Below are 22556 nucleotides of genomic sequence, written 5' to 3' on the forward strand. Positions count from 1 at the left end.
CACGGAGGCCCCAGATGAGGGCTGTGTGGGCCCGGTCACGACAGGCTTCACAGAGTGTCACACAAGCCATGTGCAGGCCACACCGAGGCAGCTTTATTTCTCGGGATCACACGCAGTTTGGGAGCCTGTCCCTCTCAGAGGCTGCACCTACCGAGGGAGGAGCCGAGAGGGAGGTCAGGGCAGGCAGCCAGACAGCTGGGCCCACTGTGCCCTTTGCCTGCCCACCCTCAGCAGCCGGGTAGGAGGCAGGGGCGGCGTGGTCCACCTGGCTTCTCACAGGGTGCCCTTCTCACAGGCTGCTGCGAGGGTGGCGGCCAGGCTTTGGGAAGACCAGTGCCAGGGGCTGTCTGCTGCCTGTCGTCACTGCGAGGTGGGCGGTGCTCCTGGCTGGGACAGGCGGCGGTCGCGGGTGGACAGGTTCACAGGGCCATCTTCCCTGCCTGGCGGCCTCTCTGCTGCAGCTTCCGGATGAGCTCCAGGAGGTTCATCTGCAGGGTCAGCTCCTGGGGTGCATATGGGCCCAGGGGGTCCTCCTCAGCCCTGGCAGAGCCCAGGGAAGCAACCTCCTTTCCCCAGGCAGTCGAGGTGACCATCAGGGCCGAGGGGGCACTGGGCAGGGAGCCTGTGGAGAAGTCTGGCCACTGCCTGCCAGAAAGGGGCTCAAGCTGGGACTCGGCCCGCAGCAGGGTTTGCAGCTGCCCTGGCTTGGCACGCATGGAGGTGCGCAGGGATGCAGGGAACCGCGGATGAGGGCCCTGCGGGGCACAGCAGGCCCAAGCAAGGTGGGCGATGCCCTGCAGGCAGCTGGCTTGTCCTCTGGCGGCAGAGGCCCCCCAGCGACCAGCTAGACCCCCAGAGGGGATGTGGCCTCTGGGGACCAGCAGCCCCTAGGCTGTGCCAGGCGAGGCCCACGGCACTGACCTGCGGGTTGGTGGTCACGTAGAAGCCGGCCACCCCTGCCTTCTCCAGTGTGCTCTGCTGGTCTGCCACCTTCCGGTCCAGCTCCAGCACGATTTTCTGGTCCATGGCCCGCTGCTCCTCACGGATCCGCTGCTCCACTGCCTGCCATGGAGAGGGCGGCCCAGGGCTCAGCCTCCTGCCCGCCCCCTGACGCCGCAGACACATGCCTGGCCTGCCACCTAGGCCCCTCTCCCCTCCCCAGCTGCTCCAGCTTCAAGACTAAGGATGGTGTACGCGCCGCACCTGCAACCCTCCACACGGAGCCCTGCTCCCAACACCCTTCTTCCCCACATCCCACCAGGTGTCCTCCCTTTGCTCTGCCGGGTGCTGCCCGGCACTGACCCCCAGGAGCGGCCAGATGCTGGCCCCACCTCTGCCGGCTGTCCCGCTGACTGCCGTCTCTCAGCCTCTGCATGTCCCCTCCCACTAGAGCTGCCCCTGCCCCACTCAGCACCTCCTCCCTGCATGCCCTGACTTGGGGCTGCCTCAAGACCCTGTGCCGGTCCGGGCATGCACCCTCCCCTGGGGGTTCTTGGTTGTGGGTGGGCTTCTGGGTTGTTCCTGTCCACCTGGGAACAGGACTTGGTGGTTCCATCCTCCCACCACTGTCCTCACATCCCCAAGGCCATGGGGCACGTGGCCCCCACTCACACCTGCCCTGCACAGGCCCAGGCTTAGAAGCTGTGGTCTGGGGGAGCAGGTGGAGAGGGTGGGGGCACCACACACTCTTCACCCATGCCAAGTGCACATCCCCCAGTGAAGAGCAATACATGGGCACATCAGGCCTTTGCGGTACCCATGCTAAGCACACCTGCCCAAAGAGCAACACGCGGGTGCGTCAGGCCCTCGCAGCCCAGCCCAGGCTGTGGCCCAGGCCGGCTCCCACGCCACTCTGATCCCCTCTACACGGCCCTGTCAGCAGAGCGCAGGCGGGCCCCCATGCCCACACCCCTACCTCAAGCTCACGCTGCTGGGCTGCCTGGAGCACAGGCAGGTTGTGGGGCCGGCAGGCCTGCTGGGTTTCCTGGTGCTTCTGCCGCAGCGCCTGCCTGAGCACTGGGAGAGGACGAGACCAGAGGCGCCGTCAGGTGGCGGGGGTGAGGAGGCGAGGGCGTGCTCCAGCTGCCCCAGCAGCACAGGCAGCAGGCCAGCGGTGGGGATGTGGTGGAGGCCTGTACCAGGTGCTGGGTGGAGCTCTGGACACAGCCCCCAGCCCATCTGGGCCTGCCCTCACCCAGGGTATGGTGGTCTGCAACAGCAGGGCTCCAGGGTCCTAGAGGAGGGTGGAGCCAGGGCCACAGCCTGAGCACAGGGAATTGGAAGATGGGGATGGGGGAGACTGCGGGCTGGAGGTTTCTAGGCCCACATGGCTACAGGTCAAGAGTCCAGTGTGAACTGCCTATCATCTGTGGGATATCCACTGAGATGTCCCAGAGACCATGCAGGCAAAGGCCCGGGAAAGGAGGACAAGCAGGATGGCCTCTGCTCCAGGGCACGGCAGTCACTCCTCCTCTGCTGTCCTTGGTTGGTGGAGGGGGGGAGCCACCCTTCACACCCTGTCCACAGCTCCTCAGGGAGTAGGGTGGCACAGACCTGAGGGGGCCCAAGGACATGATGACCAAGTAGGATTTATCCCAGGAATTTAAAAAATACTGTTAATTCACTCTAGTCACCAAAAAGCCACTTGATTGTTTCAAAAGATGCAGAAAAAAAACTTTGACAAAACCCAACATCCATTCCTGACAGAGATACACTCATCCGGGGACAGATGTCCATCAAACCCGCCCCACAGGGAGGGGACCTCACGTCACCAGGAGGCACTTTTGCCACAAACGTTTAGCGGGCATATCATCACGCTGTCCAAGTCACAGGTAGCACAGAAGGTGAACAGGGAGGCAGGATGTCAGCATGAGGCAGTCCATCAGATCCAGAGTGGGGATGTTCTAAGGCAGAATGCCCCGGACTCTTCAGAAAGTCAGCACCACAGTGAATGGTGGGAATTCTTTCAGAAGCAGAGGCCAAACTGCAATGCACCGCCACACACTGGATCCTTGTCAGTGGATAATCTGAGAAAGTGTTGCTGTGTCTGAACGTCAGAATGCAGCCTGGAATGACTGATTTCTATCCATTGTGGTTACACAACAGTGTTCTTGTTCTAGATCGCTGGTTCTAACATTGGACCAAGGCTGACACCAAGGATGTCCGGAGACATTCTTGGCTGTCGGCTCTGGGGGAAGGTGCCACTCTCGTCTAGTACAGAAGCCAGGGATGCTGTTTAATGTTTTGTAAAGAACTATGAAGACCTGTCCAGCCACAAATTCCAGCAGCGCTGCTATTGAAGACCTTGGTCTAGAGGAATGCTGAGGGCTTCTGGGGAAGTCGTGTGGTGTTGCATACACTGATGGACAAACAGAACTTTGTCAAAACTTTAATTACTGAGTGGAGCTGGAGAACGTATGGGTATTCATTATAGTGTCCTTTCAACTTTCCTGTTTATTTTAAAAATAAAGTTGGGTAAAAATAAAATGACAAAGGTGAGAAATCTGGGGGGCCGGAAGAGCGGCCCGGCATACCCCGCTGGAAGGGGCTCCGGAGGCCCCTCCTACCCCTGTAGGGATGCCTGGGAGGGGCCAAGGCTCAGGAGGTTCTGCCCAGCATGTGGCTCCAGGGGACGAGTTTTAAGGGCCCAGAGGGTGCCTCGGGGCTCCGTGCATGGGAACCTGATGCACCTTGGGGGGGAACGGGCCCTATTGGGCGCTGCAAGGCTGCCAACGCTGCGGGCGGCCTACCGCCACGGCCAGAGCTGCCCGCGGGCTGACGGATCCCGCCTGGGAGTGGGTGAGAGCCTCTCTGGGGGTCCCGCGCGAAGGTGACACTGCAACTGACAAAGTGAAGCTGACTGGACCCCATCTGTCATCAAGCCCCGCGCCCTCAATAAGGTGGATTTCAAGGGCTGCTGCCAAGCGGAACCCGGGGAAGGGCTCCGACCGAGATCAAGCAGCCCCGGCAGGCCGCCCCCGCCCCCGCGCACCTCGGTGCTCGTTCTGCAGCCGCAGGCGCTGGTTGTACAGGCTCTTCTCGGTGAGGTGCTGGATCTCCAGCAGCCCCTGCACGATCTCGAACACGGTGCCGTCGAGCAGCGCCAGGGCCAGGTCGCTGAGCGTGGTGTAGGACAGGCGCTGCTGGAAGGAGCTGCGGGCGGAGCGCGGTGAGCCCGCGGCCCGCCCGCCCGGCCCCCCGGCCCGCCCGCCCCAGCGGCCGCGCACCTGGGCAGCTCCTTGACCAGGCCCTGCAGCGCCGACAGCAGCTGGTAGTGCCGCTCCTGCTGGCGGGCCCCGTCCGCCGCCTCCTCCAAGGCACCGGAGCAGCGCTCCATGGCGCCCGCGCAGCCGGCCGCCGCGCAAGCGTCGCGGTCCTGTCACGTCAGAGCGCAGCGCCGCGCGCCACGCCCCCCTTTCACGACAGCTCCAGACAAACCGCGGCCCGCTCTCGCCTCACCGGAAGAAGGCCGGCTCTGCCCTGGGGGAGGATCCGAGGAGCAGCCCGCATTGGCCCCGCCCCTACCCGGGGCCCCGCCCTTCACCCTCGGCCCCGCCCCTTACCCTCCGGCCGGCCCCGGACCCTGCCTATTATGAACAGGGTTAGGGTTCTTGTTTGAATTTGGAGATAGGTTTTCAAAGCAGTTAACTAAAAACTGAAAGCATGATTGTTGGATTGCGTTGTTTAGCTTTAGAAAGCACCTCCCAGCAGTCTTATGTAGTGGCCGTACCTACATCCCACCAGCACTGACGGAGGTTCCTGTTGCTCCTCGCCCTCCAGCGGCTGATATGGTCACATATTTGAAGTTTAGCAGTCCTAATAGGTGTGCTGTGATATCTCATGATTTTAATTTGTAATTCCCTAGTAGTATGATATTTTTGTATAATTTTTGTATGATTTTTACTATGTGTAAGTCTTTTTTTGGCAAAGTGTCCGTTTGATCCTTACCCATTTTTTAACATGGGTTTGTTTTAGAGGTTTTTGTCTACTTCTGAAATGGAGCAGGACCTTATGGTCTTTGCTCGCCCCCACCATGTCGCCTGCCTGCCTTTAGTCTGTGGAAAACTTTAGTCAAAGAATAAGTTTCACTAGAGAAATGAGAAATGCTGAAACAAAGGAAAACAGTCAAAGGAGACTAAATAATAGTAATGTAGTCATTAAGCATAGTCAAGGACCTTTACTTATTTCTCAAGGACTATAGATAATATTCTGAGCCACATCCTGTGAGCTGTCTTACAGATACTGAAACCCCAGGAAGAGAAGTTCACTACATGATGATCGGGCTGAACCCAGGACATGCGCTGCCACAATTCTGAGAATTTACTGCAAAGAAATGGGAACAAATGGACCCTGGGCCTGAAGATGAAGCACCTGAAACAACCAAGATGATGCTGGTCAGATCACTGATGACCAGTTGAAGGTGAACATTAGAGATGACTGTGCTGTTTCTGCATGTAGCCGCCCCCCCAGTTCTGTCCATAAAAACTCTCATCCTTTGCTTGTCGGGGGTAGAGGGGCCTCTGGACAGATATCCACCACCCTTCTCCCCCTCCCCCCAGTTGCTGCTACCAGAAATAAAGCAAACTTTCCTTTCCACCAACCTGGGCTATTTATGGGGCTTTTGAGTGGTGAGTAGCTGGACCCCATCACACTTCTTTCGGTAACATTTGAACCCAAATCCTTTCTTGGACATGTGGTTTAGAAATACTTTCCTCACAGTTTGTGTCTTTTCTTTTGACTTTATGAATAATGTCTTTGTCAACTACAAAGTGGCACCTGCCATGGGCGCTTGCCATCTACCTGCACGAGGATTAAACCACGTGCTGCTGCAGCTGCTGACCCTTAACCCTCCCCGAAAGGCTCAGGGTGGAGAGCAGGAATGAGGCCCTCAGAGCTGGGGAGGGGTGGGGGGAGGGAAGCGAGCAGGATAAGTCTTCAGATAGACGTTCTCGGGAGCCGATTTTATGAGCCCAGTTCTTGTATCTCCGCGTCTCTAGCAAAGCAGTGAAAGCCTTCACGGGGATGCCTGTTCCTCCTGACGGGCAGAGGCTTCACGAGACCAGCAGAACCTAGTAGAAACCACGCATGTGAAAAGACACGCACTTGATTGCGCGTATCTCCCCAACCCAAACCACACATATATGCTGACCTCCTTGCCTCCCTGCCCCCACCACCCCAACCCTCTCTCTGCAGCAGTTTCTCAGACTTACCTGACGTGCTGTCTCATTCTGCCCCAAATAAAATGTGACTTGCAACTCTCAGGCTGTGCATTTTTTTATTTTTAAAATTAATACCTTTCTTAGTAGACACCTTCAACTTTATAAAGTCCACAATGTTTTTTCTCACATGGACTGGCTTTTTGTGTATTAAAACTCAAAACTTATGATTTATGGATCAAACCTCACATCATGTAGATTTTCTTGTTTCTCTGTAATTTTGATGATTTTGTATTATAAATTTCTTAATTAGTTTGAGTGAATTTGGTGTAAAGTTTTCAAGTTTGTTCAGTTCAGTTCAGTTCAGTCGCTCAGTCGTGTCCGACTCTCCGCGACCCCATGAATCACAGCACGCCAGGCCTCCCTGTCCATCACCAACTCCCGGAGTTCACTCAAACTCATGTCCACAGAGTCAGTGATGCCATCCAGCCATCTCATTCTCGGTCGTCCCCTTCTTCTCCCGCCCCCAACCTTTCCCAGCATCAGAGTCTTTTCCAGTGAGTCAACTCGTCGCATGAGGTGGCCAAAGTATTGCAGTTTCAGCTTCAGCATCAGTCCCTCCAATGAACAGGATCGATCTCCCTTAGAATGGACTGGTTGGATCTCCTTGCGGTACAAGGGACTCTCAAGAGTCTTCTCCAACACCACAGTTCAAAAGCATCAATTCTTCGGCGATCAGCCTTCTTCACAGTCCAACTCTCACATCCATACATGACCACGGGAAAAACCATAGCCTTGACTAGACGGACCTTTGTTGGCAAAGTAATGTCTCTGCTTTTCAATACACTATCAAGGTTGGTCATAACTTTCCTTCCAAGGAGTAAGCGTCTTTTAATTTCATGGCTGCAATCAGCATCCTCAGTGATTTTGGAGCCCAAAAAAATAAAGTCTGACACTGTTTCCACTGTTTTTCCATCTATTTCCCATGAAGTGATGGGACCAGATGCCATGATCTTTGTTTTCTGAATGTTGAGCTTCAAGCCAACCTTTTCACTCTCCTCTTTCACTTTCATCAAGAGGCTTTTGAGTTCCTCTTCACTTTCTGCCATAAGGGTAGTGTCATCTGCATATCTGAGATTATTGATATTTCTCCCAGCAATCTTGATTCCAGCTTGTGCTTCTTCCAGCCCAGCGTTCTTCATGATGTACTCTGCATATAAGTTAAACAAGCAAGGTAACAATATACAGCCTTGACGCACTCCTTTTCCTATTTGGAACCAGTCTGTTGTTCCATGTACAGTTCTGACTGTTGCTTCCTGACCTGCATACAGGTTTCTGAAGAGGCAGGTCAGGTGGTCTGGGATTCCCATCTCTTTCAGAATGTTCCACAGTTTATTGTGATTCACACAGTCAAAGGCTTTGGCATAGTCAATGAAGCAGAAATAGACGCTCTTCTGGAACTCTCTTGCTTTCTCCATGATCCAGCGGATGTTGGCAATTTGATCTCTGGTGCCTCTGCCTTTTCTAAAACCTGCTTGAACATCTGGGAGTTCACGGTTCACATATTGCTGAAGCCTGGCTTGGAGAATTTTGAGCATGACTTTACTAGCATGTGAGATGAGTGCAATTGTGCGGTAGTTTGAGCATTCTTTGGCATTCCCTTTCTTTGGGATTGGAATGAAGACTGACCTTTTCCATATATGACCTAAATCAAATCCCTTATGATTATACAGTGGAAGTGAGGAATAGATTTAAGGGACTAGATCTGATAGATAGAGTGCCTGATGAACTCTGGACGGAGGTTCGTGACATTGTACAGGAGACAGGGACCAAGACCATCCCATGGAAAAGAAATGCAAAAAAGCAAAATGGCTGTCTGAGGAGGCCTTACAAATAGCTGTGAAAAGAAGAGAAGCAAAAAGCAAAGGAGAAAAGGAAAGATATAAGCATCTGAATGCAGAGTTCCAAGGAATAGCAAGGAGAGATAAGAAAGCCTTCCTCAGTGATCCATGCAAAGAAATAGAGGAAAACAACAGAATGGGAAAAACAAGAGGTCTCTTCAAGAAAATTAGAGATTCCAAGGGAATATTTCATGCAAAGATGGGCTCGATAAAGGACAGAAATGGTATGGACCTAACAGAGGCAGAAGATATTAAGAAGAGGTGGCAAGAATACACAGAAGAACTGTACAAAAAAGATCTTCACGACCAGGATAGTCACGATAACGTGATCACTGACCTAGAGCCAGACATCTTGGAATGTGAAGTCAAGTGGGCCTTAGAAAGCATCACTACGAACAAAGCTAGTGGAGGTGATAGAATTCCAGTTGACCTACTTCAAATCTTGAAAGATGATGCTGTGAAAGTGCTGCACTCAATATGCCAGCAAATTTGGAAAACTCAGCAGTGGCCACAGGACTGGAAAAGGTCAGTCTTCATTCAAGTTTGTATTTACAGTAATTTCATTTCATATGGTTTCCAGTTAATTGTTCCATAACTATTTTGGAGAAGTCATGGGATATTTAGCTTGAATTTAGTTTTAATTTCCTCAGTTTAATGGAGGCAGCAGAAGTGTTTTGAGGGCAGCTTGGTCTGGATTCTTCCACTGGATGGCAGCATTGACTTAAAACAATATTCATAGCCCCAAATTTGAGAGTTGTTTTATTCGGCAGAAACTTTTAGGACTCAAAGCCCGGGAGACAGCATCTCAAGTGACCCTGAGAGAACCGCTAAGAGGAGGGCAGCCAGGTTACACAGAAGTTCTGCAACCAAAGGGCAGGGAGTCTAACATCAAAAGATGACTGTTAATTAAAGAAAAGCAGATATCCCAAGTTAAGGAATGCAGTGTTTCTCGATGTATGGGAAGAGGCAAGAGTCTGGGCTCACTGAAATAGTTTCTTTCATTTAAATCTCAGCTATCCTGGGCCAGTATCCTGTGTTTTTCACATCCTGAGGTCCTTTGGGCTCACCTTAACAGCGGCTGCAGCTTGATGGCTATTTTGCTCTTGTTCTTCAGTCTGTCAGTCATGTCTGACTCTCTTCGACCCCATGGACTGCAGCATGCCAGGCTTCCCTGTCCTTCACTTTCTCCTGGAGTTTGCTCAAACTCATGTCCACTGAGTCAGCGATGCCATCCAACCATCTTATTCTGTCACCCATCTCCTCCTGCCCTCAGTCCCTCCCAGCATCAGGGTCCTTTCTAATGAGTTGGCTTTTTGCATCAGGTGGTCAAAGTATTGGAACTTCAGCTTCAGCATCAGTCTTTCCAATGAGTATTCAGGGTTGATTTCCCTTAGGATTGACTGGTTTTCAGTTCAGTTCAGTTGCTCAGTTGTGTCCAACTCTTTGCAACCCCATGGACTGCAGCACACCAGGCCTCTCTGTCCATCACCAACTCCCGGAGTTTATTCAAACTCATGCCCATTGAGTCCGTGATGCCATCCAACCACCTCATCCTCTGTCGTCCCCTTCTCTTCCCACCTTCAAGCTTTCCCAGCATCAGAGTCTTTGCCAATGTGTCAGTTCTTCACATCAGGTAGCCAAAGTATTGGAGCTTCAGCTTCAGCATCAGTCCTTCCAATGAATATTCAGGACTGACTTCCTTTAGGATGGACTGGTTGGATCTCCTTGCAGTCCAAGGGACTCTCAAGAGTCTTCTCCAACACCACAGTTCAAAGGCATCAATTTCTCGAGGCTCAGCTTTCTTTGGGGTCCAACTCTCACATTCATACATGATTACTGGTTGACTTGTCTATCTCCTGCTAGACCGCGGGTACTCCTCTCCCTCCTGAGTGCCCTGAGGGCTCACCAGCTCACCTTGGAGGGCTGCAATGTCTGATGACTGTGACATCCTTATTTCCTGATATATGGCCGAAAATATTCCACTTCTCACCGGCGGAAGGCTGAGCCCGCCTCCCTGACCCGCCCTTGCCTGGAACGCTAAGACCGGACCAAGCGGATGCACGGGAGTTTTGTTCCGCGGTTCACCTGAAGGCAGCTGTGGCGCCTGTGGGTGGGCCCCTGGCACCCTAGCTGCATCCCGTCTCCAAGCGGAGGGGCAAGGGCTGCAGTGTAGGGGCAGGACTCCAGGGTGGTGCTTTGGCACCTGGGGAATCGCTGCGGGGTAAAGGCGAATCAGGATATTCGCCTCGTTATTCACCAGCTCCCTCAGTCCCCAACACTGCAGACCGGGGACCCAGGCCTGCCCAGGCTCCAGGGGGTGACTCCGGTCCAGTCCAGGTCACCATGGCCTGAGGGAAATAGAATCAGCACTTTTTTCTTTACCTTTTTGTTTTTATCTGATAATTTTAATTGAAGTGTATCCTGGCAGGCAACAGTCCATGGGGTCACAGAGAGTCGGACACGACCGAGCATCTGAACACATACAGGTGGGTTGCAGTGTCGTGGGTTTTTGTTTTTTTTTTCCTTTCTTTTTGCAATCTATAGCAACTCGAGTCATTTATACACAGACATGTTTACATTCTTTTTCGGGTTCTTTTCCCACGTGGGTTACTGGAGAGTGTTGATTGAGGTTGCTTGTGTTACACTGTGGGTCCTTGTGGCTTGTTTCACAAATGGCGGTGTGAGATGTTAGTCTGAAACAGTTCATTTCTCTCCCGCCCCCACCCCTTTTGTTTTTGGTGAGCCTGTTTCTCTTCAGAGCGTGTGAGGCTGTTTCTGTTTGGTAAAGAAGCTCGTCTCTGTCCATGCTTAGGTTTAACTGGAAGTGATGCCCTGACCCGTCTCCCTCACTCCCCTTGTTGGGCCCTCTCTGCTTTCTCCCTGTGGCTCCACGTGGCGCGGCTTCCTCCCCTTTACGGCCCGAGCAGTATCGCACTGTGTGCACCCGTCTTCGGCATCCGTCCAGCAGCCCTTCTACGCTTAGGTGGTTCCGGGTCTCGGCTGCGGTACCTAGTGCAGCCGTGACCACAGGGCTATCCTGTGTTTAAAAATGTTGGTTTTGTCCAGGTCTCTGCCCAGGCTTCGGACCGCTGGGTTCTAAGGTACTTCTGTGTTTAGCTTTTTCACGAACCTCCATACTCTTCTCCCTAGCGAAGGTGCCAACATACATTCTCAACAACAGGGCGGGCGGGCTCCCTTCTCTCCACACCTTCTCCAGCATTTATTGTTGGAGACGTTTGGAGATGGTCAGTGGGACCGGTGTGAGGTGATACCTCATTGAACTTTTGATTTGCCTTTCTCCAATAATTAGTGATGCTGGAAGCATCTTTTCATGTGCCTAATTGCAATCTGTATGACTCCATCACAGAAATGTCCTTTTTTGATCTTAGGCACATATTTTTCTTGAGTTGTTTGTATTTTTGATATTGAGCTGCATGATCTGACTATATTTTCTGGAGATGATTTCCTTATGGGTATCTTTATTTAACAGAAGCAGAAGTTATTAAAAAGAGGTGGCAAGAATACACAGAAGAACTGTACAAAAAAGATCTTCATGACCCAGATAATCACAATGGTGTGATCACTCACCTAGAGCCAGACATCCTGGAATGTGAAGTCAAGTGGACCTGAGGAAGCATCACTACAAACAAAGCTAGTGGAAGTGAGCTATTTCAAATTCTAAAAGATGATGCTGTGAAAGTGCTGCACTCAATGTGACAGTAAATTTGGAAAATTCAGCAGTGGCCCAGGACTGGAAAAATTCAGTTTTCATTCCAATCCCAAATAAAGGCAATGCCAAAGAATTTTCAAACTACCACACAATTGCACTCATCTCACACGCTAGTAAAGTGATGCTTAAAATTCTCCAAGCCAGGCTTCAACAGTATGTGAACTGTGAGCTTTCAGATGTTCAAGCTGCATTTGGAAAAGGCAGGGGAACAAGAGATCAAATTGCCAACATCTTTTAGATTATCAAAAAAGCAAGAGAGTTCTAGAAAAACATCTACTTCTGCTTTATTGACTATGCCAAAGCCTTTGACTGTGTGGATCACAATAAATTGTGGACAATTCTTAAAAAGATGGGACTACCAGACCACCTGACCTGCTTCTTGAGAAACCTGTATGCAGGTCAGGAAGCAACAGTTAGAACATGGAACAACAGACTGGTTCCAAATAGGGAAAGGCGTACACCAAGGTTGTATATTGTCACCCTGCTTATTTAACTTATTAACAGAGTTCATCATGTGAAATGCCAGGCTGGATAAAGCACAAGCTGGAATCAAGATTGTTGGGAGAAATATCAATAACCCCAGATATCCAGATGACACCACCCTTATGGCAGAAAGCAAAGAAGAACTAAAGAGCCTCTTGATGAAAGTGAAAGAGGAGAGTGAAAAAGTTGGCTTAAAACTCAACATTCAGAAAACTAAGATCATGGCATCTGGTACCATCACTTCATGGCAAATAGATGGGGAAACAATGGAAACAGTGGCAGACTTTATTTTGGGGGGCTCCAAAATCACTGCAGATGGTGACTGCAGCCATGAAATTAAAAGACACTTGCTCCTTGGAAAAAAAAAGCTATGACCAATCTAGACAACATATTAAAAAGCACAGACATTACTTTGCCAACAAAGGTCCATCTAGTCAAAGCTATGGCTTTTCCGGTAGTCATGTATGGATGTGATAATTGGACTATAAAGAAATCTGAGTGCCGAAGAATTGATGCTTTTGAACTGTGGTGTTGGAGAAGACTCTTGAGAGTCCCTTGGACTGCAAGGGGATCCAACCAGTCCATCCTAAAGAAAATCAGGCCTGAATATTCATTGAAAGGACTGATGCTGAAGTTGAAGCTCCAATACTTTGGCCACCTTATGCGAAGAACTGTCTCATTTGAAAAGATTCTGATGCTGGGAAAGCTTGAAGGTGGGAGGAGATGGGGATGACAGAGGATGAGATGGTTGGATGGCATCACTGACTCAATGGGCATGAGTTTGAGTATGCTCCAGGAGTTGGTGATGGACAGGCAAGCCTCGTGTGCTGCAGTCCATGGGGTCACAAAGAGTCGGACATGGCTGAGCGACTGAGCTGAACTGATGTTTGTTTACAACTATTTTTCCCCTTTCTGAGTATTGTTTTTGTCTTTTGTTTAGGGTTTCTGTTGCTGTTCAAATAGTTTTAAGGTTAATTAGATTCCTTTTTATTATTTAGTTTTCATTACTCTAAGAGGTGGACCCAAGAAGAACTTCCTGTGATTTACATCAAACCCTGTCCTGCCTATATTTTCCTTAAGAATTTCATAGTATCCATTCTGACATCTAGATCTTTATATGCTTGGAGTTTGTGTACGGTGAGGGGGGTATTCCAACCTCATTCTCATTTTTTTTGTTTGTTTCAGTAACCTCCACACTGTCCTCCAGTGTCTTTTACTAGTTTATATTTCTAGCATCAGTAAAGGGATGTACCAGCCCTTACGGTTTGCAGTTTCTGACAATGGCCATTTTGACTGGTGCGAGGTTATGCCCTGCTGTCGTTTTGATCTGCATTTTTCTAATTTTTTGCAATATTGACATCTTGACATTTTATCTTAAGGGCTGTTAGATAAACTTAAAAAAAAATCACATGGCTTAAATAAACTTTAGGTGCTTCCCTGATAGCTCAGTTGGTAAAGAATCTGCCTGCCACGCAGGGGACCCTGGTTCGATTCCTGGGTCAGGAAGATCTGCTGGAGAATGGAAAGGCTACCCACTCCAGTATTCTCGGGCTTCCCTGGTGGCTCAGCTGGTAAAGAACCTGCCCGCAATGCGGGAGACCTGGGTTCGATCCCTGGGTTGGGAAGATCCCCTGGAGAAGCCTCAGACCTTCTGAACATCCAGTTCAGTTCAGTTCAGTTCAGTCGCTCAGTCGTGTCCGACTCTTTGTGACCCCATGAATCACAGCACACCAGGCCTCCCTGTCCATCACCAACTCCCGGAGTTCACTCAAACTCATGTCCACAGAGTCGGTGATGCCATCCAGCCATCTCATTCTCTGTCGTCCCCTTCTCCTCCCGCCCCCAATCCTTCCCAGCATCAGAGTCTTTTCCAGTGAGTCAACTCGTCGCATGAGGTGGCCAAAGTATTGGGGTTTCAGCTTTAGCATCAGTCCTTCCAATGAACACCCAGGACTGATCTCCTTTAGAATGGACTGGTTGGATCTCCTTGCAGTCCAAGGGATTCCCAAGAGTCTTCTCCAGTACCACAGTTCAAAATTATCAATTCTTCGGCGATCAGCTTTCTTCACAGTCCAACTCTCACATCCATACAGGGCCACTGGAAAAACCATAGCCTTGACTAGACGGACCTTTGTTGGCAAAGTAATGTCTCTGCTTTTTATTATACTATCTAGGTTGGTCATAACTTTCCTCCCAAGGAGGAAGCATCTTTTAATTTCATGGCTGCAACCAGCATCCGCAGTGATTTTGGAGCCCAAAAAAATAAAGTCTGACACTGTTTCCACTGTTTCCCCATCTATTTCCCATGAAGTGATGGGACCAGATGCCATGATCTTTGTTTTCTGAATGTTGAGCTTCAAGCCAACCTTTTCACTCTCCTCTTTCACTTTCATCAAGAGGCTTTTGAGTTCCTCTTCACTTTCTGCCATAAGGATGGTGTCATCTGCATATCTGAGGTTATTGATATTTCTCCCAGCAATCTTGATTCCAGCTTGTGCTTCTTCCAGCCCAGTGTTCCTCATGATGTACTCTGCATATAAGTTAAACAAGCAGGGTGACAATATACAACCTTGACGTACTCCTTTTCCTATTTGGAACCAGTCTGTTCCATGTCCAGTTCTAACTGTTGCTTCCTGACCTGCATACAGGTTTCTGAAGAGGCAGGTCAGGTGGTCTGGGATTCCCATCTCTTTCAGAATGTTCCACAGTTTATTGTGATTCACACAGTCAAAGGCTTTGGCATAGTCAATGAACATTAGTGTCCATCATTTCAGTTTTTCAAATTGTTATAGAAAACGGTCACAAGGTGGCAGCAAGCGGAGAGAATATGGCGGGGGGGGGGGGGTACACTGCCCGCCATACTCTGCAGGCTCTCTGAGCCCCACAACCTTCAGACCTAAGTTTGCTCAGCCTCCAGAAATGTGACCCCAGCGCAGGTCACCAGGGCATGAAGGGCATAGAGAAAGCTTTTGCTTTTCTTTTTTTCTCTTTAATTCTTTTTTTGGTTGAGGGTGGGTTTGCTTCTGTAATTTTCTGTAATTTTCGCTGGAATGTATCGGGGAATTACAATGTTGTGGGTGGGTGTTTTTTTTTCCTTTCTGACCGGTAGCAACAAGATTCGCTTAGACAGAGATCTATATGTGTTCTTTTTTTGGTTTTCCCCGAGAGTCGGACACGACTGAAGTGACTTAGCAGCAGCAAGAGGTTATGTGTTAAGTAGGGATCCTCGGGTTTCACAGTGTATCCTTGGTGCTTATTTTATAAATAGAGTGCCTCTGAGTCTGAATCTGCTCATTTCTCACTGCCCCACTCTAATTTTCGGGGGCATAGTCTTTTCCCCTATGTATGCTGAATGGAGTCTCTGGTCAGGAAGCTCATTTGTATTCATTTTTAGGTTTCACCTGAAGTGACATCATATGACATACGTGTCTGTCTCCTTTACCTCACTTGCTGCGATCTTCCCTACTTCCTTCCCTGTGGCTGGGCTTGGCATCATTTCCTCCTTTACTTGTTACACTCTTGTCTATTTCCTTCCCTTGACTGGATCTGGCATTGTTTGCTTGGTCTATATGGGTGAGTAACATCGTGTTGTGAAAACCCCCTACTCTTTGTCCATTCATGTGTTTTTGTTCACTTAGTTTGCTTGTTAACATGGTATCCACACCTGAGTTGTAGTGGTAGTGCCTGGCTGTAAACCAGAATAAGTGAGAAGTCATCAAAAGCTTTGTATCTTTAATTATTTTGCTTCTCATCATAATATGTAGCTTTTATTGGAGTAAAAATGACTTAGAAGTGTTGTGTTTGTTTTAGGTGTACAAAATCTTGTTCAGTCATCCTTATTTATCTATTCATCTTTTTTTAAACATATAAGTTATTACAGTGTGCTTAGTCCAACACTCTTTTTAAAGTTGGTCCGTGCTGATCATTTATTTTTTACTTATCGTGGGCATGAGTTAATCCCTTCCTCCTAATTTACCACTTCTTCCCACCATTCCCCTTTGATGACCAAAGTCTTGTTACCTAAGACTGTGTGATTCTTTCAGTGTCAATAAGTTCACTGCAGTGAGTACCTCTTTCACACCTGTACATGATATCAAACAATGTTTCCCTGTCTCAATCTGACTTACTTTACCTTCTAAGATTTCCTCTAGATTTATCTATCCCTCGAGTAGCATTACTTCATTTCTTTAAGGCAGAGTCGTACTTCATTGTGTACCACTTTGTCTTTATCCATTCACCTGTCCCTGTTCAGTTCAGTCCAGTTGCTCAGTCGTGTCTGACTCTTTGCGACCCCATGGACTGCAGCACGCCAGGCCTCCCTGTCCCTCACCAACTCTCAGAGTTTACTCAGACTCATGTTTATCAAGTCAGTGATGCCATCCAACCATCTCATCCTCTATTTTCCCCTTCTCCTCCTGCCTTCAATCTTTCCCAGCATCAGGGTCTTTTCAAATGAGTCATACCTGTCCCTGTATAGCCTGCTAACTTCTATGTCTTGGCTACTGTAGGTACTGCTGCAGGGCAGACTTCAGTGATGCGTTTTACGAAATCTGATTTTCTCCACATACACTCCCAGGAGTTCAACTGTCAGATTATATAGGGGGTCTATTTTTTTTAAAAAAAGGGCACATCTATGGAAATTCTCATGACAACTGTTAACAATGATATTTTACCAGCACCACATTAGGGTCCTTTCTCTTCACCTCATTCTAGCATTTCTTGTCTGTAGACTTTTTTGAGATTGGTCTTTTTCACTTCTCTAAGGTGATTCATCATCGTCAGATTGATTTTCCTGTGTCTATTCACCCAACTGAGCGACTTTTCATGTCGTTTTATATTAAAACCTTGTAGATTTTATTTACCTCTTGATATTTTATTCTGATAATTTGCCCTGCTTTGCATGTTTTTATTGTTTTGCTCAGGAGGTTTCTTGAGCTTGTGTCATTTAGAACACAGCATTTTTTGTGCCTATTAGGTACTGATATGCAAAAATTTTAAGGTTGCTATTGCAGGGAATAGCCACAAGGGGCAGGCTTGTCTTATGCCCAAATGTGGTAACGCTGGAAATGAAAGCTTTAATAAAGGTTTCCCGCTGGAGGAAGAAATGACAACCCACTCCAATATTCTTGCCTGGAAAATCCCACGGACAGAGGAGCCTGGCAGGCTACAGTTCAATAACTATCTTCTCATCTGTAAGTCATATGTATCAGTATGTAAACAATGCACGGGTTATTTGTTACATAAAAATGGTGGTGACGGTTTAGTCGGTAAATCGTGTCTGACTCTTGTGACCCCATGGATTGGAACCCACGAGAAATCCAACAGGGATTCCATCCAGTTATGGCAAAATATCATTTCATCCATACTACAAAGTTTAGGATCACTGGTTGCCTTGTTCTTATTAAAGGTCTTAATAATTCTAGTAGTTCGCCGAAGAATTGATGCTTTTGAACTGTGGTGCTGGAGAAGACTCTTGAGAGTCCCCTGGACTGCAAGGAGATCCAACCAGTCCATTCTAGAGGAGATCAATCCTGGGTGTTCACTGGAAGGACTGATGCTAAAGCTGAAACTCCAATACTTTCGCCACCTCATGCAAAGAGTTGACTCACTGGAAAAGAGTCTGATGCTAGGAGGGATTAGGGGTGGGAGGAGACGGGGACGACAGAGAATGAGATGGCTGGATGGCATCACCGACTCGATGGACATGAGTTTGAGTGAACTCCAGGAGTTGGTGATGGACAGGGAGGCCTGGCGTGTTGTGATTCATGGGGTCGCAAAGAGTCGGACACGACTGAGCGACTGAACTGAACTGAATTTTAGTAGTAGGCTAATTCGACCTTCTAGGGTAAGGGTTGGAGAAGGCAATGGCAAGCCACTCCAGTACTCTTGCCTAGAAAATCCCATGGATGGAGGAGCCTGGTAGGCTGCAGTCCGTGGGGTCGCTAAGGGTCGGACACGACTGAGTGACTTCACTTTCACTTTTCACTTTCACACATTGGAGAAGGAAATGGCAACCCACTCCAGTGTTCTTGCCTGGAGAATCCCAGGGATGGGGGAGCCTGGTGGGCTTCCGTCTATGGGGTCACACAGAGTCGGAGACGACTGAAGTGACTTAGCAGCAGCAGGGTAAGGGTTAGGGTTAGGGTTTAGGGGTTAGGGTTAACGGGTTAGGGTTAAGGGGTTAGGGTTAACGGGTTAGGGTTAAGGGGTTAGGGTTAGGTTTAGGGTCAGTGATAAAAAACTCAGAAGAGCTGATACCTGTTTTGAGCCAGAAAAGACAGACAGGTTTCTTAGGGAATGAGGCAGACAGAACTGCACTTACCACATTAATACAGATGGCTTTCAGGTAGATGGGAAACACTAAGAGAGTTTGTTTACAAAATATAGGCTTCCCTGGTGTCTCAGACAGTAAAGAATCTGCTGGCAATGCAGGAGACCTGGTTTGATCCTGGGTTGGGAAGATTCTCTGGAGAAGGGAAAGGCTTCTCACTTCAGTATTCTGACCTGGAGACTTCTGTGGACGCAAAGAGTCGGGGACACGACTGATTGACTTTCACTTGGCTTATTTTAGGACACAGTTTACAATACCAATGAGACTTGTAGAAAACTTAATATTAAATTCTAACAATGTCACAGCTTTGAGTCCAAGTAATATTCAAGCTCGTGATACTCTAATCCTTTATTTAAAAAAAACAATGGTTAACATTTATTGATCATTTACTACATGATCAATCTTTCTGGCCACTTTAAACTGTATTCTTTCATTTAGTCCTCATAAATAACCTTAAGAGCCTATCCTACTATTATCTTTATTTTACAGAAAGTGAAAGTATCAATACGGAGATTGTCTCTTGTCCAAGATCACACAGCCGATAAGTGATGGAGCCAGAATTCCAACCCACGACCTCTACTTTCAGAGATTAAAGGGGTATTTTGTAAAACCCTGGTAGATCAGAGGTTAAAGCGTCTGCTTGCAATGCAGGAGACCCGGGTTCAATCCCTGGGTCGGGAAGATCCCCTGGAGAAGGAAATGGAAACCACTCCAGTATTCTTGCCTGGAGAATCCCATGGACGGGTGAGCCTGGTAGGCTACAGTCCACAGGGTCGCAAAGAGTCGGACACGACTGAGCGACTTCACTTTCAGTTCAGTTCAGTTCAGTCGCTCAGTCGTGTCCGACTCTTTGCGACCCCATGAACCACAGCACGCCAGGCCTCCCTGTCCATCACCAACTCTGCTAGGAGGGATTGGGGGTGGGAGGAGACCGGGACGACAGAGAATGAGACTTCACTTTACTCACCTGTAAAACACTGGAAGCTGATCACAAGCTGGAAGAGTCTCTGCATTAAAAATGTGAAAAAATGTTGAATTTGCTGTATTTTGTCTAGGCCCTTGAGCCTAAAAAATGTCAGGTAATCTTTCCTAATTGCAATTTTGGGACAGCAGCACCATTAATTTATTGAGGAATTCCGAATTAACATTTTTAGCACCGAATTTGGCACACAGTTAGCACTCGGAAAACACTGCCTCCTAGTGTCTCCGCCGACGCCTGGCGTGAAGGCGCTCACCTTTCCTCGTCGGCGCACCTCCTCGGGCGCGGGGCGCTGTCCGCCGCAGGGACTCCCTCAGAGGGCCTCCCCCGCCCTGGGGCGCTCGCCGCCGCTCCCGCATCTAACACACCAGGTGCCTGCCGGACCCGAGCGCCGGGGAGCGGGCGGAGCGGGCGCAGACCCCGGTCCCTCCAAGGTGTTCCCCCGGACGCAGCCCGCCTTCCCGAGGCCCCTGCCGGGGCTGCCCCGGGAGGACGCCCCGCCGCCACTCAGGCCCCGCCCCGCGCCGCCCTCAGGCCCCGCCCCGCGCCGCCCTCAGGCCCCGCCCCGCCGCCCCCTCAGGCCCCGCCCCGCCGCCCCTCAGGCCCCGCCCCGCCGCCCCTCAGGCCCCGCCCCGCGCCGCCCTCAGGCCCCGCCCCGCCGCCCCTCAGCCCCCGCCCTACCGCCGCCACTCTCCGCTCCTCCAGGCGCTCCGAGGACCAAAGCGCGACCAGGCGCCCGGGGTCGACGCGCACCGCTCCCTGCGGCCCCGCCCGCCGAAGCCCCCGCGGCCAATGGGCGCCCGGCGCGGCCGGCAGCCACCTATTGGAAGGCCGTACGTCTCCGGGGGGCGGGCCGAGCCAGCCCCGCCCCGCCCCGCTCGCCGCGCCGCTTCCGGGGCAGAAGCCTGCAGGCCGAGTGCGTCAGCTGGCGCTGGCGGAAGGCGGCGCGCGGCCTGCGGGTTGGGGGCCGCGGGTGGGCCGACTCCGCGCGTGGTGTGAACGGGCGCCCGCCGAGCGCCTGAGGGCGGGCTGCGTGTGGCCGCGAGTCCGGCGGGGCCGGAGAGCGCAGAGGCCTGAGAGGGCCGAGCGGCCGCTCAGGCCCCAGTCAGAGACAGTTGGAATGTGCGCGGCGGGAAGCGCGGGGCTCTCGGCCCCCGGGACGCGTCACCCCCCGTGCGAGCAGGTCCTCAGCGCGGGCTTCGGGGCAGCCCGGAGGTAGAGGCTGCGGGCGAGCGGGGGATGCGGCGGCCGCACAGAGCCACCGGGTTTCCTGTGTTCGGAGGCGGGTCACCCATCTGACGGGGCGTTTGCAGATACAGTTACTGGGATATGTGGTTTGAGAACCCAGAGAAGGAAGGAATGCAGCGCTACGCTATTAGTTATTTTAGACTCAAACCAGAAAAACAGTATTTCATAGAATTTTTATTTAGCGTCCTGAAAAAGTTCACCTAGCACCACCTGATAGTTATTATGGGCAGATTTTTAAAATCTTACCTGATTGTTCATATATAACAGGAATAATGGCTTCGTGATTACTTGTCCCTTAGTGTCTTACATGTATTCATCTGTAAAACATACCTGCCTTGGGGGGCTATGTGGATTCAATGAACTATAAAGTATGTAAAACTCTAACCAAAGCACTTTTAAAGGAGTGTCTCAAGGCATTATCCTATATACGTACAAACAAAAACCACAATCAGTTCAGTTCAGTCGCTCAGTTGTGTCCGACTCTCCGCGACCCCATGAATCACAGCACGCCAGGCCTCCCTGTCCATCACCAACTCCCGGAGTTCACTCAAACTCATGTCCACAGAGTCGGTGATGCCATCCCTAATTGACCAATAATAATTAGCAAGTGAGTGAGCCCCAGGCCTAGCTCCTTAAGGCAGATTACTTAATTTCTGAATAGCTGAACTGGAATTTGGTCCAGGCATACTGAACTCTAAAACTGGGGCACTTAACCTGCAGGAAACGCAAAATGTGTTTCACAGGCTCTCTATTGGGCATCTACCTGTGCATAGCATGGGGGGCCAGAAATCAAAGACCCAATACATGCCCGGAAAGTTTACACAGTTAAACGGTGTGTGGGGAGTAACAACTCCACATTAACCATTTCAAAAAAGTAGAAAATTACTATCTCTATTAGAATTGAGCTGTGGGTACATTGCTCAGTAGTTTGCCTATTCTCTCACAGAATCTGGTAGAATTTGTTTACAAAATTAACATGGATTTTTTTTTCAAAAGAGTTGCATAAAGTTACAAATCACTTTTGCCTCACTTCAGTTCAGTCATTCAGTCGTGTCCGACTCTTTGCCACCCCATGGATGGCAGCACACCAGGCTTCCCTGTCCATCACGGACTTCCGGAGTTTATTCAAACTCATGTCCATTGTGTTGGTGATGCCATCCAACCATCTCATCCTCTGTCATCCCCTTCTTCTTCTGCCTTCAGTCTTTCCCAACATCAGGGTCTTTCCCAACATCAGGGTCTTTTCCAGTGAGTCAGTTCTTTGCATCAGGTGGCCAAAGTATTGGAGTTTCAGCTTCAGCATCAGTCCTTCCAATGAATATTCAGGACTGATTTCCTTTAGGATTGACTGGATTGATTTTCTTGCAGTCCAAGGGACTCTCGAGTCTTCTTGAACGCACTGGTCATAGCAAATACCCTCTTCCAACAACACAAGAGAAGACTCTACACATGGACATCACCAGATGGTCAATACTGAAATCAGATGGATTATATTCTTTGCAGCCAAAGATGGAGAAGCATTGCTTTTCTTTGGGATTGGAATGAAAAGTGACTTTCCTGGGCCTGTGATCACTGCTGAGTTTTCCAAATTTGCTGACATATTGAGTGCAGCACTTTCACAGCATTATCTTTTAGGATTTGAAATAGCTGAACTGCAATTCCATCACCTCCAGTAGCTTTGTTAGTTGTGATGCCTCCTAAGGCCCACTTGACTTTACATTCCAGGATG

At 49.9% G+C, this 22556-nt stretch overlaps 1 protein-coding gene and 1 long non-coding RNA gene across 3 annotated transcripts; both read right to left on the reverse strand.

Moving 5' to 3' along the window:
- Positions 1 to 71: 71 nt before the first annotated feature.
- On the reverse strand, positions 72 to 4394 carry LOC129542537 (protein DGCR6). Of its 2 annotated transcripts, XM_055405038.2 has the most exons (5): positions 4227 to 4384; positions 3992 to 4152; positions 1916 to 2016; positions 922 to 1062; positions 72 to 503 (listed from the first exon to the last, which is right to left on the reverse strand). In XM_055405038.2, exons 1-5 carry the CDS (start codon positions 4334 to 4336, stop codon positions 420 to 422), a joined length of 597 nt encoding a protein of 198 aa, XP_055261013.2. In that variant the 5' UTR covers positions 4337 to 4384; the 3' UTR covers positions 72 to 419. The 2 variants fall into 2 exon arrangements, with proteins under 2 accessions (XP_055261013.2, XP_088684542.1); XM_088828416.1 differs by lacking the exons at positions 72 to 503; positions 922 to 1062; positions 1916 to 2016 and adding an exon at positions 2024 to 3358 and having other exon boundaries at positions 4227 to 4394.
- A 1324-nt stretch (positions 4395 to 5718) lies between these two features.
- LOC129542742 (uncharacterized) lies at positions 5719 to 20092 on the reverse strand. Its single transcript, XR_016035387.1, has 4 exons — positions 19836 to 20092; positions 19568 to 19607; positions 18592 to 18783; positions 5719 to 6068 (listed from the first exon to the last, which is right to left on the reverse strand). It is a non-coding gene; the product is annotated as an uncharacterized LOC129542742 (long non-coding RNA).
- Positions 20093 to 22556: the final 2464 nt, after the last annotated feature.

Source organism: Moschus berezovskii, chromosome 19, assembly GCF_049115385.1.
Source record: "Moschus berezovskii isolate FMDL1 chromosome 19, NW_MosBer_1.0, whole genome shotgun sequence".
NCBI classification, from domain to species: Eukaryota; Metazoa; Chordata; class Mammalia; order Artiodactyla; family Moschidae; genus Moschus; species Moschus berezovskii.